Source organism: Chelonoidis abingdonii, chromosome 21 (assembly GCF_003597395.2).
Source record: "Chelonoidis abingdonii isolate Lonesome George chromosome 21, CheloAbing_2.0, whole genome shotgun sequence".
Taxonomy (NCBI): domain Eukaryota; kingdom Metazoa; phylum Chordata; order Testudines; family Testudinidae; genus Chelonoidis; species Chelonoidis abingdonii.
In genome coordinates, this window is record NC_133789.1 from 2,536,907 (window position 1) to 2,553,530 (window position 16,624).

A 16,624-nucleotide genomic window follows, 5' to 3' on the forward strand; every position below is an offset into this window, starting at 1 on the left:
GGACTATCATGATCATCAATCCTAGATTTTGCCTCAGTTTCCTCAGGACCATCAGTATCACAGGGACCAAGGGGAAAGCCTACAGCAGCCCCAGTGCCCAAAGGATAAGACAGACATCTAACAGGTAACCCTGAATGGATCCCCCTCTAAGGCAGAACACTTCACACTTCTTGTTGTGGTCTGTAGCAAATAGGTCTTTGGTTGCAGTTATTGTTTTACTTCCCAACTAGTTTATCAAAGTTAATTAAAAAAGACAGAAAATGGTGTATCCTTTGCTTTTCTGTTTTTATGCTAAATCTGCCATTTAACAGACGAAAAGTTTCTCTTCCTTCCTCAAACAAATTTATGATGATTTCACCCATCTTAGGCTTCACTCTTGTGGTTTATGTTGTCACCAGAAACAACTGATAGAATAATATCCTCGTAACTCATTAAAACCTATATAGCATTCCCTAGGGTATTACCTACTTTTTCACATGCCACTTTCTTGATATATGCACAACTGCACAAAAGAGTGGTGTTAACCCTTGTCATCCTGAACTACTAGTCACAATTAAAGCATGACCACGTAACTATTACCAAATTAATTCCATCACAGTTTTTTGCAATTTCCTAAACCTTTCTACAAACTCCAAGAATCTGCCTTATTACCCATTTTCCTCCACACCAGAAAAACAAGGAGACTGTTTTGAATAACAAGCTCCATCACTTTCTCTGGCAAGCTCTGAGCACCAGCATCTGGTACAGCTGCTTTAAACTAGGAAAGCCCAGTGTGCTTTTTTGACTGTTCTGCTTAACAAGGTAAAGTAACTGCAATTCTCTGAGGTTCTAGAGCTACTGTCTGTTCTGTGCATACCTATGCCATACATGTTCTGAAGACACCAAAATTTGTTCAATAACACATTTCTTCCCTAGCTTTATCTCTTTGTATTTGGCACATAAGCACCGGTGCCCAATGTACAGCTTACAGAATTGTTTACCTAGTAAGATCATTGCTATTAGCAAGGCCCCACTGATTCTGGTAATTGGTTAATCATGGGATTTAAAAGACAGTCAGTCTCCTTCTATAGAAACCTGATAGTTCTGTGTGCACATTGCAGTGAAAGTAGAAAACAGACCCTATACCCTCATTGTGGAATCACTCACCACCTGAGTGGAAGTGGGACATTTAAGCAGAAATCCTGGTGTGAAAGCCTGGCCTCACTGAAGTCCATGAGAGTTTTGCCATTAACTTCAACGGGCCAGAATTTCGCCCCTGTTCCTAGCACAGCACCAGAGAAAACAGGTCTTACAAAGGGGAACTCCATCAATACTGGGGCAAAAGAATCTTTCTTCCCCCTAAGCCAAGACCACAGCAGCAACTTCCACACACCTTCTCTTAGAGCACAGCTACTGTCTCCATATTTGCTCTAAATGAGGTTGTCAGTGGATCTGCATAATCCTGACCCCACTAGCCACATTCCTTTCTTCCCCGCCTCCCTTTATCAGCAGCAACAGTGTTAGTAGTTTTTCTAGTTCAAATAAATGGAAATGGAACTGTACAAGTAAAAACACGCTTTTCAAATTAGAAAATATTGGTTACTGGCACACAAATCTTTTGTTTTTATCATATATCTATAACAAAGGAAGTAAAAGTGTGCATAGGATGCCAGATACCTAAGTAATTTGCGAACTCTAACCTACCTTTTTATTGGTCCTGAATGATACAAACATATCTTTCTTCAAGGGCTAACTGTTTGTTTGAGATACAACAATTCTGTGTAGAGGAGAAATGTAATATCACCAACATTTGGATACAAAACCATTCTGTCAAATGACAGGGACGAGTCTCAAATCTTCAAATTTTTGTAGAAAATAGCCAAGTGGACACAGTGTGTGCATACGTGTGCGTGGGTGGGTTGGAAATGTGGGTTTTAAGCAAATTATTTTTAAAATGTTTTGAATAAAGGAAACAAGTGTACTGGAAAAGCAGAATGGTTTTTACTAACATACCAACATAATCAGTTAATGTTAATCATTAATACACAGAGTACAACCTACTGTAGTTCCCAAAATACAGCTGAAATTAATACATATACTTTTATCTGTTGAACATATAAAACATGAAAAGAATAGTTAATGAAAGCTTATTTGTTTCACTTTAACTTCAGCCACACAAGAGTGCAAAAAGTGCTAGACACCAGCTTAATTGGGCAGGTAAGTATATCTACAGATAAAATAACTTGGCTAAACTTAATCCCCAGTATAGCTCAATTGCTGCTACGGAAATGAAAGTGAGAAACAAGATTACAAATGCTCTTGCCCAGTTATTTAAGTTGCGTTTACCTACATTGTATGACAAGGTAATATTCTTTTTATTTTCAAGTGTATTGAAAGTCTGTTCATTTTAAATTATAGTAAGGATTTCTTGATTAAAACCAGTATTATATTTATGTGTAACATATCTGACCTTTGCTAATGTCACAAATGCTTAATGTCTGTTTTAAATGTTAATACTGTTTTGCATTTACTATAAAATAAATGAACATGGTAAATACAAAAGTAACCTTTCTAATCATTTGTCTAATTAGATTTTTTTTACACAAACATACTACTATTATTCTAAATAGTCTCTTGGGCAGTGACTATTGTTTTGTCAGTAGAAATATATTATTGACTCTAACCAAGTTTTATGCCCCTGGTTACATAAACACACTTCTGCTTTTTTTATACCATAATCTACAAATCAGGAGTAAAGGTATTTCCTTTGTTTTTTTTTCAAAAGGGATATCGAGACTGTGGCATCAGGTAAAATGCAATAAATTTTTCAATAGCTTAAATGTGTTTTACCTTTTCCTTAAAAAACTCACAAAGATGCTCCCACTACCTGGGGACTTTTCCTGACGCACACATGAACAAATTAAAGTTCTGTTACATTACTCAGATGACAGGGGCAAGACGCTGAGAGTTGGTGGTGTTGAACCCAATTAAACTGTGTGTCAGCAGAGGCGGAGTTTACAACTGTCATGCCTCTTTTTCAGATAAAAGTATAAAGGTTCAAGAAGCATACAGTGCTCTCCAGTCTAGCTGCTCTGAATCTTGTGGTGCTTTAGTTAATTAAAACAAAAACCACCAATGACATTCCAGAGCCAAAACCACCTTACTGGTACAAGCTCCATTTTCCAGCCTACTGCACCCAGTCTAAGTGGTTCAACCTACAGGAAAACAGCTATCCGAAAGTATCGGGCGCCAAGTGTCTATGGGGGAGCTGGTGGCTATGGCACCCGCATTTCCACCAGCACTAACTATGGAGGAGGCTTTGGTGGTGGCTTTGGCAGTGGATTTCAGCTCAACACCAGCAGTAGTGACATCCTCCTTGCTGGAAATGAGAAACTGACCATGCAAAATCTGAATGACCGTTTGGCTTCCTATCTGGAGAAAGTTCATTTTCTAGAAAAAGCCAACTCCCAGCTCGAAAAGCAGATCAGGGAGTGGTATGCAAATAGCTCCTCAACTACAAGGCATGACCACAGTCCATATTTTAAAACCATTGAAGACCTCCAAAACAAGGTAAGAAATCATAAAAGTATCCATTACTTTGCAACTTTATATGCTTCTGTACTCCAGTGATTAGAGAATGAAGAGAGTCAGCTAACTGTAGAATATATTTTTTTTCAGTTCACTGTGGCCTCATTGTAGGTTCATTAACCATTTAACTTTGGCAAGATTCAGGTTAAATTGTGATGTAGTAAACTGACTGCACATTTTAGATGCTATAAAAATGTCTATGGAAACAGTTCAAAATCTATCATAAAGGCTGAATTAATTCTTCTATAATTACACAATATAGGGTATTTCAGCTGTAGATTTCAAAGTGGGGCTTTCCAGAGAAGATATCATTATCCCTATTTTAGAGCTGAGGCACAAAGAAGTGAAGTCACTTGCTCTAAGTCATAGACCAGACGAGGAGCAGGGGTGAGGATAGAACTACATGTCTCCTGCCTCTCATTATATTGCCCTAGGCAATTAGCCACACTCACAACCAGAGTGTGAGAATATAAAACTTTTTAATTCTTTCCTCAAAGTTGTTGAAGGTCGGACACTCTAAGTTAAGACACCTACCTTCATCTTAATGTAAATTATTTCAGAGGTTCTAAGTACAGAGAAGTCTTTAAAGGCTTTTAAAGCGCTGTTACAGTTTGTCATAATCAACATATGAATGGATCACCAAATGTTCAATGAGAAGTAACATCTTTCTTAATATCACTGAATTAAAAAAAACCACAAGATAAAGTGACATTAAGGATCAGATTTATACCTACAAAAGGCAGGAAATTTAGCATAAATGGTAAAATTCCTTTCTTAGCTCACCATAAATTGTCCATTAAAAAGTTCTCCCAGCATTCATTAATTTTATTTATCTATGCACAACAGGGAGTATTAAAGATAGTATTTTGGTTATCTCTATGGATTGCCATGTATTTGTGGCCTGCACACAAATACTTACAGACTTTTTTTTTCTTTTGTGTGTGTGTGTGTGTGTTTAATCTAATCTCTTATTCTCTTACACCTGGACAACAGTAAATAAACAGATGGCAGTTACCTGGGAGGTGCTGTTTATTGAAGAAATCTAAAAATCTGAAGTTCTCTTTGCTGTTTCATAATTCACTAATTTCCCCAATTTCCCCTACTTTCATGTTCTCTGTATGTATAAATATCTCCTGTCTGTGTGTTCCATTCTATGCATCCGAAGAAGTGAGCTGTAGCTCACGAAAGCTCATGCTGAAATAAATTTGTTAGTCTCTAAGTTGCCACAAGTACTCCTGTTCTAATTTCCCCACGTAATTTCAGTTGTCATTTTTTATTTAAACATTTTGTTTACTATTTACACAAACACGTTAATACTTAAATCTTTTTTTCAACTGTTAAAGTAGCAGTAAAGGAAAATGTCTCATAATTTTACATATCGGACCTTGTTTTGCCAGTTTCACAAAAATTACATTCCAAAGAGATGGTCTTTGACAGCAAGATGTTCAGCAATGTGGATTAAGGTTTTAAACTTTATTTTAAAATCCAGTTCATTGTAGATCTAGAGGGAAGTCAGTTTCTGACTACTGTGTTGAGCAAACTAGAGCAAGCTTTCATTTACAGGAAACCCTTGTCTCTCCAATATCTGACCTATAGGCATTCTTCATGAGCTTCCATCTTTATACCTGCAAAAAAAATCTCCCTTGTCAAAATATCACCACTAACCGAATGCGTGGCTCCTAAGATTATGACATGATGAGGGAGGAAACTATGGAAATAAACAATTCGCATATATGACACCATACATAATGTAACATTTACATCATGGTTTTTGATGTTCCTGAAGCTGTTTCAAAAGTTTTTCAAAAAGTGGCCTGCCTTTCAAACACTCTTCTTAGAAATTTTAATAAAAATGGGTTCCTGTAGTGGGGTGGTCACCACGCTCCTGCCTGGAGGGGATAAAACAGCCTGGAGGAGGGCTGCAGCAGAGACAGCTAGGCTGATAAGTAAAGCAGCCACAGCTGTGGCCCGCCTAATCAGGCCCAGCTGGCCCTTATAAGAGGGCTGGGGCCAGAAGCTGAACACACGGGCAGTCTCTCTCTAGATGTTGAGAGGGATGGGTCTGGTTGCTGGGAGTTGAGCAGGGTACCTAAAGTGGAGCAAGGCTGGGGAAAAGCCACAGGAGCTGGGGAGCCCCCAGGCTGCAGGCCTTGCCAGGGCCGGCTCTAGTAATTTCGCTGCCCCAAGCACGGCGGCACACAGCGAGGAGCGCTCTGCTGCTCGCCGGTCCCGTGGCTCCGGTGGACCTCCCGCAGGCTTCCCTGTGGGGGGGTCCAGTGGTCCCGCGGCTCCGGTGGACCTCCCGCAGGCGTGCCTGCAGATACTCCACCGGAGCCGCGGGACCAGCGGACCCTCCGCAGGCATGCCTGCAGGAGGACCACCAGAACCGCCTGCCACCCTCTTGACAACCAGCAGAGCGCCCCCCGCGGCATGCCGCCCCAAGCACGCGCTTGGCGCGCTGTGGCCTGGAGCCGGCCCTGGGCCTTGCTAAAGGCTGGAAAAGGTACTGGGGTTGCAGAGGGCAGCCCAAGGGTAGGCAGAGGCAACAGGTCCAAACCCTCCTTGCCAGTGATGAGTGGCAATTATACTGCAGTCTGCCCCAGTGAGCGAGGGCTAGATGGTGACTGGCAATAGCCAAGGACTGAGGTGAGGTGGGGATAGGGGGTTGGGGGTTCCCTGGGGAGAGGAAACCCAGTGAGACTGCGGGGTACTGCAGGGGGCAGAACCCCAAGATAAGGGGCACCAGGGTCTGGGAGGGACACGGGGCCAGCAGCAAGCAAGCCGGGCGCTCCTGAGTGGACAGAGCTAATTCCCAGGATGACCAGCAGGAGGTGCCATTCCAGTGAGTCACTGCCCCGCCACAGTTTCCCCAGTCCAATTCATTTTTTTTCTGTTGCAAATGTGAGCCTTGAGATTTTGATAGGCCTCTCTTCAACATTGCCCACAGTTTGTGTTTTAATTTTTCTATGGATTTCAATTTTTTTTCTTGTTTACAGCGTCAAGCAGTCTGGATCGTACCTTTCGGCCAGCCTACAAGATATATTTTATAAATGACCCTAATTTCTTTGTGACAGTCCAAGCATATTCCACTCCAGGAATCTTTACAAAAAACACCTGCTCTGTGGTACAATCTGGTGCATTCCAAAGGCAAAAAAAAGTAATTGGTCTTCAGACGTAGCTAGGATCTAGAATAAAAATAAGCCATGGCAGGACCACGTTAGCTGTATCTAGAGATGGGAATGAAATCCACCAGAAGCAGGGCAATATGCATGCGTGCGCGTGTACACACACAAACTAAAACATAATGTATATGTGGGTACATGCACTGATGCTATTTACATTTTTCCTTCTATTTTATGTCTTATATCTCTTCCCTGGGCTTTCACAGTTTGTAGTTTTCTTTCCTTTCTTCTTCCTCCAGTTCTGAAAATGATAAGCAAAATGTCAACAATATCACGTACCATTCCTTGTAGAGACAGGGTTATAGTTTGTAATAACATAAATCAATATTTAAGATTGGGACACAAATCACAAACAACTAGAAGTTCAATGTTTAGGACGCCTTTTTCCATAACGTAATCTGGGCTTCAGTGGTTTGTTTTTGTTTTTTTTTCATCTTCATTTGCTTTGTCTTCTTGACAAAAATGTCAACAATAAAAAAGATACACTTCATGGAAAATACATAGACAGGGTTGGATGAAACAGAGCTTTGTGAGTGGACCATGGAATCCTCCTGCTTTATGAATATTAAGACACACCTGAATGTTTGGTTTTGGAGCAGACACAAAAATCCAATAACCATGTTACAAAGACTTTATATTATACATATTAGGGGGAAGGGTAGCTCAGTGATTTGAGCATTAACCTGCTAAATCCAGGGTTGTGAGTTCAATCCTTAAGGGGCCATTTAGGAATCTGGGGCACAAATCTGTTTGGGGATTGGTCCTGCTTTGAGCAGGGGATTGGACTAGATGATCTCCTGAGGTCCCTTCCAACTCTGATATTTCTATGATTCTAAAAGTCTGATACGAAATTAGAGCCAGATTTTCAAAAATGCACTTGAAGAAATGTGTATGCACATTCTTGATCTGAATGAACACACAAACCCTAATTTGCATGCACACACAGCTACTGCAGGTGTGCAGAGATATCAAGCTTGCAAAGGTGCATTGGAGATTGAGTGTGTGCAGGTCAGGGTTGCACAAATGTTGACTGGGTTTTATTCAGGGCCTTATTCATTCCATCTGGCATTTGTTCATACCATACAGTAACAAGTTCTCACTGCCGCTACTGACCTGCCTGCATTCTTATCAGCTTTGAGAACCATCCTAGCGATTGGCCTATATACTCTCCTTCATGTTTAAACCCACCAGTAGAGAAAACAGAGAAACCCACATCTTTGCCCCTACACCTATGGCAATGAGTTTGTGGAGCATGGCGATGCACATAGCCATGTATACACACAAAAACTGAGGATCCATGAGGTCCCACCCATTTTGATCTCAGGTCTTTTGTGAAAAGGGCATCGCCTACCTTTAGTAAATTGGCTCCACCTCCTCCCTCCAAGGGGAAGAGAAGCCACAGAGGAGAATTAATCCTGCTTCTATCAGCACTAAATACTCTCAGAAAACCACCAGTGTTTGAGTGGAGCATGCAGTGCAAAGTGGATGCTCTCAGACTCCAAAATTCTCATGAGCCTTGACACATTATGTAGACCCACAGACTTCTAAACACACAGTTAATGAGAGGGACTTCAGCAGGGAAGGGAAGGAGGAAAATGTCTGAGTCCTTGCTTTCTCCTTCGACTGCTTTTGGAAGATTCTTTTACTTAGGTTTGATCTACACAGAAAAGTTATTGGGATAGCTACATCGGTCAAGGTTAAACTGCATCCCTGACCAACACAGTTATGCTGACAACCCTCTGACCCTAGTCTAGACACAGCTATGCACATCCATCGACATAACTAACATTATGGTGGTCGTCATCCTGCACTGAAAGAAAAACTCCTTCTGTCAATGTAGGCTTCATCTACTCTAAGGGGCTATGCTGACAGCATATAGTGTAGTCTCCAAAGTGTACAAAGAACCTTAGATTTGCTTCCCTTAACACCATAAATTAGAGAGGAATGTATATTCCTAGATATCAAGATTTTCTGAAAACAGAACAATCTGATTGATGGCACAGATTCCATATTTTAAAATGTCATCCAAAGTTTTTATAACATTTAAATATTGGTTTGGTTTGCTAACTCCAGATTACTTGACAATCTATCATCTTCTTTTCCAGATTGGTGCTGCACATCTGGAAAATGCTCGGCTTGTCCTGCAGATTGACAATGCCAAGCTGGCTTCTGATGACTTTAGAATGAAGTAAGTTTCTATGATGAATTAATGTGATCTCCTCCCCATTCATGTCAGTCAAGTGATGTCTTTAAAAGCCAGCAGGGTCTTCTGGCAAAGGGAGGGAACTGAACCCCTTCAGATCACTGAAATTGAATAGTAATACAAAACAGATACATTACATAACTCCCACCTGCCTATTCCTACAGAGAAATCCTACATATACACTTGTATATCTTGTCTTGGTAATAAAGTTATTGGAGTTAAAATTGAGAATTAAACTGTTTGTCCCTAAAGAGTCAGTAAAAAGGCAATTTGCAGACTGAGACAGTACTAGTTAGTGATTCTCTGAGACAGAACTACAGTCCTAGCTTATCACAGTAAAGATATAAGTAATTATATCTTAATATAGTAACTATGTATTAATTGCACATTAGTAATTATAAATTAATGATGCTGGAATGAACATTTCTCTTCCAGGTATGAGAATGAGCTAGCAATCAAACAAAATGTGGAAAATGATCTTGCTGGACTCCGCAGAGTCCTTGATGACTTGACCTTATCAAAGGCAGACTTAGAGCTACAGACTGAAGGTCTGAATGAAGAGCTGACTTTCCTCAAGAAAAACCATGGAGAGGTGAGAGCAGCAGAGAAAGTCATTTAGAATTTACACATTTCGCAAGGACACACAGAAAACATTTGACACATCAAATCTTGTTCAGAATAATGAAAATTCCATGGTTAATCTGAAAAAACATAAACTTTATAATTTGAGACATAAAGTAAAAAGATAAAACTATGACTGTTAACCAATCTTGGTTTCTCCCATTCTTTTCAAGAGGTAGGATCACATAACTGAAATCTGGAATTAACCTGCTACTCTGTTAGTTGCTAACAGAAAGCCTGAATTATGTCACATAGGTTAGGCCTCCTTTGTTACAATCCATAACACAAAATGATTCCTCTTAGCAATCATAAGTCATAGTATTAACTTTTTAATACCCACATTCCTTCTGTGTAGAAAAATGACATTTTAGAATCTCTGAAAATTAAGGCGTGATGGTCTTTCTTTAAAGAACATCCTTTGGTTCTATGGGCCACCACTAAACGCAAAACCAGATATCTGGGAGCCAAGACTTCTGCATTCTATTCACAGTTCTTACACTGCTCACTATGACCATGAGGAAATCATTTCACCTATGTGTATCTCAGTTTTCCTTGCCATAAAATGGGGAAAACAGTACATCAGCGGGGTGTTGTGAGGCTTTAATTAATATTTGTAAAGTGACTGAGACTCTTTTATAGCTCTCCTATTTCTATGCATTTTGAATTTGTTTCTGTCTTTCTGTTTTAACACGACTACACATTTCTCTTCCTATTTAAAAGTTTAACTGATATTCATAACTATGGAATTATCTATAATTGCTATTGTTTGTAGGAAGTTGGTGAACTGCGTAAACAGCTAGGTGGCACAGTTAATGTAGAGGTGGATGCTGCTCCGAGCATTGATCTCGCCAAGATTATGGAAAACATGCGACAGCAATATGATAGCATGGCAGAAAAGAATCGTCAAGAGGCCAAAAACCGCTTTGATAAACAGGTAAAGTCTCACTGATCACATAACAGCAGCACCTCACAAGGAGTTCAGTCTAGATTTAAAATTGAAGTTCACTGCCTTTACACCTTCTTTTCCATTCTTTGTATTTCAGACAGAAGAAGTGAACCGGGAAGTCGCTATTAACATTGAACAACTGCAAACCAAAAAAACAGAGATCACAGATTTGAGACGCACCTTCCAGGGCCTGGAGATAGAACTGCAGTCTCAGCTTAGTACGGTAAAGCATATCTAAAATGTAACATTGGAAATATCTCTAACAGATAGTTGTTTGGGTAAACACAGGAACTATAAGGTCTTTTAATGTAAACATAATTTTAAAACACAAATAAGTAAGTCCTCTATTATTTCACCTTCTGTAGAAAAAGGCTTTAGAAGACACACTGGCTGAGATGGAAGCACTTTATGGTTCACAACTTGCCCAAATACAGACTGCAATTGGCAATGTAGAGGCACAGCTAATGCAGCTTCGAGCTGACATGGAGAGCCAGAGTACTGAGTACAGTACTCTCCTGGACATAAAGATACGGTTGGAGATGGAGATTGCCACATACCGACGTCTACTGGAGGGAGAGGATAATAGGTAAGGAACTGAGTATCTGTGAAATCTGTTGTTTAGTTCAGTTTTATATCAAGTAAGTAATTATCCTAAATACTCTTTATAACGGCTGCCTAGGGGTAAAAAGAGGACAGATGTTGAATTAAACTTGCATTCAATAAAATGAATGGATAAAGGATGCTTCTGCATGCCAAAATTTGTTCCTGCTAACACTGGTTACTTTACTGGTGGTGGTAAGTCTGGCTGAAACTAAAGAGAATGAAAGCCAAAGACAAACAAGCTAAGTGAGAAGGTAATTATGCTCTAAAATAGAAAAATATTTGTGTTTAAAAAAATTAGTACAAAAGCTCAATTACAAGTACCCTGATTGCATATGGTAATATGTCTCTGTGTGCTATGGCACTTAACTGTTCAGCTTCTGGGGAAACCTGATTGGTAGCACAAGGGCACTCTTCATTATCCTTTGCCCCAATGGATATCACTGCAAAGCAGCATGGGGAGAGAGGATGGGGACAATCTGGGACGTAGCCAGTGGGTCTGAAAACAATGTGGCACTCTTTAGTAAAGCAGGCTGCAGCCATTACTGCATTGTCACACCTCCTTGCAATAACTATTGCTGATCAATGATTGAAAGACAGAGAAAGAGTGTGTTCCGGAATGTACGGGGTAAAAATACCCTCCCCTTTCCCCTGGTGCATATGGGGGGTCAGTGCCCCCAACTGGTCTTGCCACTTCCTGTTGACTCGTTGGCTACTCTCAGGTAAGTCTGTCTCCCTTTTCCATTCCATTCCTCATAACACAAATGTGGAAGGGACTTTTCAAGGAGTCCTGCCTTCTTTTTCCTGCTGACAGACAGTCACCACATTCAGCTATAGAGAGGACATTCTAGAGCAGGGGTGGGCAAAGTTTTTGGCTTGAGGACCACATCTAATATTGTATGGCGGAACATGAATGCTCATGAAATTGGGGTTGGGGTGTGAACTCTGGCTGGAGGTGCGGGCTCGGGGGTGGGGCCAGAAATGAGGAGTTCAGAGTGCAGGAGGGGGCTCTGGCTTGGGCTGCAGGCTCTGGGATGGGGCTGGAGATGAGGGGTTTGGAGTGCAGGAGGGGGATCAGGGCTGGGGCAGGGTGTTGCTGTATGGGGGGGTGGCTCAGGGCAGCGCTTACCTCAAGTGGTCCCTGGAAGCAGCGGCATGTCCCCTCTCCAGCTCCTATGCAGAGGTGCAGCCAGGCGGCTCTGCTGCACACTGCCCCATCCACAGGTGCAGTTCCTGGCCAATGGGAGCTACGGGAGCAGCCCTTGTGGTGGGAGCGGCGTGTGGAGCGGAGCCCCTTGGCTTTCCCAATGCGCAGGAGGCAGAGGGAGTACATGCCGCTGCTTCCGGGAGCTGCGTGGAGCAGCCCCCTACCCTGCTTCCCAGCAGAAGCTCAATAGCCGGATTAAAATGGCTGGTGGGCCAGATCTGGCCCGCGGGCCATAGTTTGCCCACCCCTGTTCTACAGGCTGCTAAAGAAGTTAATTGGTTCAGTATCCAATAAGCCTCTTCATAGTATCTGACACAAAGTTCATTTACTTAAGCTTTGTTCCATTCCCTATGGAGATAACTGTTTGTAGAACTGAGTGAGATTAATCCAAGGAATTTAACAAGAAAAACAATGTTTAGCACATGCTTAAGTACCTTGCTGTATTGGGGCTTAAGTGAACAAATTAAATGTACAAAGATCAGTGATCTCAACATTTCTTAAATGTAATAAGCACCTGTATTTACAAATTATGTTTCATTCATATATTTAACAGACATTTCCAGTCAGAGATATCTACTATAGAAGAGCCTGAGAAAGGTATGTCACTTAAATTTTTGTTTTCATATTTTTATATTTGGTTGCTACTAATTTGGATTAAAATGCATTAAAATGTATTAAGCTGATATAAACAAATTGAGGTGCGATAAGTCTTTCAGATGCAAATATTTAATCAGTGAAATCTTATAGCAAAATTGCCAATTCAATTGTCTGACTATATAACTCTCAATGTAATGTTTCTGTTAAAAGCACCTTAAAACTATTCAGTTTGTACAGAACCCAAGCACCAAAATATGCTCAGGAGGAATAAAAGATTCACTCAAAACAATGTTCTGTAAAAAGTTATGGGTGATGTACAGGATGTTCAGCAATCAGAGAAACCATATTCTGTACACCAAGAAAGAAAGTTTATTTACTGTCAAAAATCAGCTACCAGTGTGACCTCTGCAAATTCACACTTAGGGGCCTGGCGCCTCCTTGTGTTCAGCTGTATATTCTTCAAGAAATCACATGCATTGTCCTTCATGCTTTCCTTTTATATAGGTATTCCCCCACTTCCACCCTAGAACCTGCCTCAGCCCACACATGAATTAGACAGTACTATTTTGTTTGTTCTTTTCCATACTGAGGGATTTTTCCCAACACCTGGAAGTGTATCCGTCCATTTGCCCCAGCTATGACCAGCAGGCACTCTACTAATATGACACCTGAAAACCCAGAATTTTGACTTCAGACTGAAATGAGCATATCATTTACACTTAAGAAGATGCTCCGTATCTATTTTACAATAAATGGCACTTTCATTCTTATACCCACTGTTAAACTGAAGAGCAAAATTATACATGATCAGTAATTTAACTTTTCTTTTTCAAATGTGTTTCAAATTTCCTGACGTTCCACTTGATTACACCAATGGAGAACTAAGGGAGCCCTTCTAAATATGTTTGCTCAACAGGCTGGAAAACTAAAAGTATAGAGCTAGTTACTGAAGTAAACATTAAAAACGTATTACTCTTTTAATATAAATGTTTTAATTAGCACTCTGCAATTTTATTTTCAGAAATAAATAAAATTAGGAAGATCAAGACAGCTGTTGAGGAGGTGATAGATGGCAAAGTTGTCTCCTCCGAGACCCAAGAGATTGAAGAGAAGATATAAGCAGCATCAGCAGGGAGTTGCCTCTGAACTTCTTAGAGTTGATGGCAAAAATTACTTGATTAAACTTCAGTGGGAGTTGGATTGGACTGTTTGTGGCTAGGTCTACACTGCAGAGTTTTGTCGCCAAAAGTTACTCTGCTTTAATTAAAATGCTTTGATTAAATTGCTTTTGTATGTCCACAGTATGCTCCTTGTATCAGCAGAGTGCATCCACGTTAGCAGCTCTTGCATTGACACAGAGAGCAGTGCACTCTGGGTAGCTATCCACTGTGCAGCTGACCATAGGGTGCTTTGGGACGGGTTTGGAATGCCTCATGGGGCAGATACAGTGTCACATGTTAGAGTTTTCTCAATCCCATCATGCCAAGGGCCCATGGACATCCTACTAGATTGCCAGCTGCTTTTCAACATAAGTGTGTGATGGGAGGGGGGGAGCGTGTGTGTCAGGGAGTGTGTGTATGTGTGGGGAGACAGAGACAGAGAGTGTGTTGTGGGAGTGTGTGCGTTGGGGGAGAGTGAACAAAACTCCCCAACAAATCTCTAAATTCAGATAGCCACCGGAAGCAACCAGTCCTGAGGCAGGGGGAGGGGGACACCCCTGACATCAGCCCCTGCCCTGGCTCTGCAAAGCACAGCAGTCTCTCTCTCACACAAAAACAACAAGGAGTTCAGTAGCACCTTAAAGACTAATAGATTTATTTTGGGCATAAGCTTTCGTGGGTAAAAATCCTTACTTCTTCAGATGCATGGCTTCAGATGCTTGGCTTCTTCAGATGCATGCCATGCATCTGAAGAAGTGGGTTTTTTACCCATGAAAGCTTATGCCCAAATAAATCTGTTAGTCTTTAAGGTGCCACTGGACTCCTTGTTGTTTTTGTGGACACAGAGTAACACGGCTACGCTCTCTCTCTCTCACACACAGACACAGACATGCCTCTGCCTCTGAATTCATAGTGCTGTCAGAACTTCCCAGAGCTATGAAAGGAGAGGGAGTACGTGCCTGCAGGGCAGCTGAATTCAAAATGGTGAGCAGAGTGGTCACAGCAGGCATTGTGGATACTGGGAGAGGCCAGTATGGCAATATAACAAATGGCAGCATCTACACTGATGCTTTGTCACTTTAAGTTTTGCACAAAAAGCTTTATGCCTCTCGTCAAAACGGTTTCATTTTGTTGCTGATACTGAAGAGTTTTATTGAAAAAAATGGCATTGCAGTGTGTACACCTCCACTGTTTCATCACCAAAAGCTGCCTTTTGACAACAAAACTCTGCAGTGTAGACACTGCCACATAACTACAGTGGGGAACTTTCTATTTACTTCAGTGGCACTTGGATCAAGCTGAAAGAAAACTGCCATGTTATCTACTGGGAAACAACATGCTATAGCCTCATTTTTTGTCTATTAATCAAAAATTGCTTTGCATCAGTAAGTTACAAGGCACAAATATCCTTTAATAGCTCTTTACTTACATGGTGACTGGCAGTTTGATTACCAAATGAGGACAATTCAGTGAGTGAATACTGTGTATAGACACACCATGCAATGCTGTTAAAAATCCATGATTATTTCTGTTTATCTTAACCATGGTACATATGATTATAGTAATTACTATGGATCTTTTAAGAGTAATTAACAAATAATTTTCAGCAATATGCAATTACTATGTAGCTATATATTTATGAAAAAGCTTCATAAAACTGTAGTGATCATATAAGTACAAAAGACTTCGCATGATGCATGAGCCATGTAGTTAAATGTTATTGAATCTTTCTTAAACTATCAAAATTGTTTCCTTTGTACTTCTGGTAATAAACTTTACATGTCACACATGGTATCTCTGTATATGGTGTTATACTATACAGCATATTGGTTCTTGCTTTTGCTGAGTGTGAAGATTAATGTGGTCCTTGGAGTTCCAACAATTCACCATACTCTAGTCAAAATACACCTCTACCTCGATATAGCATGACCTGATATAACACGAATTTGGATATAACGCAGTAAAGCAGTGCTCCGGGGGGCGGGAATGTGCACTCCAGTGGATCAAAGCAAGTTTGATATAACGCGGTTTCACCTATAACGCAGTAAGATTTTTTGGCTCCTTCTGATCGTAGCCTGATTGCCTGAGGCTAAATGAATGTGCACAGAAAGGCTTGCAGAACTTAAGACCTTGCGGTGGATGGCAGGGGCGCTGTCAAGGTCTTGGTGGGTAGGAAGACATCTGTTTTCCTGGATTTGCTTAGCTTCATGGAATGTCGCAGCAGTTTGGTGTATTGGCGGTTAGATAGAACAGGTATCCATGGTGTTGGAGTCGACTTAAGGGTTCCTGTGATGCAACGCATCACTATATTCAGCTGGGTATCCACAAGTCACATGTGGATGCACCTGCTCCATACTGGTGCACAGTATTCAGCTACTGAATATACAAGTGCTATTGCAGACATTCGCAACACTGATGCACCCCAGTTGTACCTGCTACTTTCTGGATTATATTGGCTCTCGTTTTTATCTTTACAGATAAAAACGTAACATTACATGCCTGTCACTTGACTCCTTGGCTGCATATATTCTCAACATAAAT

At 40.9% G+C, this 16,624-nt stretch overlaps 1 protein-coding gene and 1 long non-coding RNA gene across 2 annotated transcripts in view; one reads left to right on the forward strand and one right to left on the reverse strand.

Annotated features, from left to right (window-relative positions):
- The first annotated feature begins 2,325 nt into the window (after positions 1-2,325).
- Positions 2,326-14,481, forward strand: LOC116829891 (keratin, type I cytoskeletal 19-like). The gene is made up of 8 exons (XM_032788971.2): positions 2,326-3,549; positions 8,855-8,937; positions 9,388-9,544; positions 10,346-10,507; positions 10,617-10,742; positions 10,885-11,105; positions 12,880-12,923; positions 13,945-14,481. The coding sequence occupies exons 1-8, from the start codon at positions 3,115-3,117 to the stop codon at positions 14,040-14,042; spliced, it is 1,326 nt and encodes a 441-aa protein (XP_032644862.1). The 5' UTR covers positions 2,326-3,114; the 3' UTR covers positions 14,043-14,481.
- LOC116829904 (uncharacterized) overlaps positions 6,843-16,624 on the reverse strand; it is a 72,578-nt gene continuing 62,796 nt past the window's right edge. The window contains exon 4 of the long non-coding RNA XR_004374831.2: positions 6,843-6,990. This is a non-coding gene — a long non-coding RNA (uncharacterized LOC116829904). The remainder of the gene's footprint in view (positions 6,991-16,624) is intronic.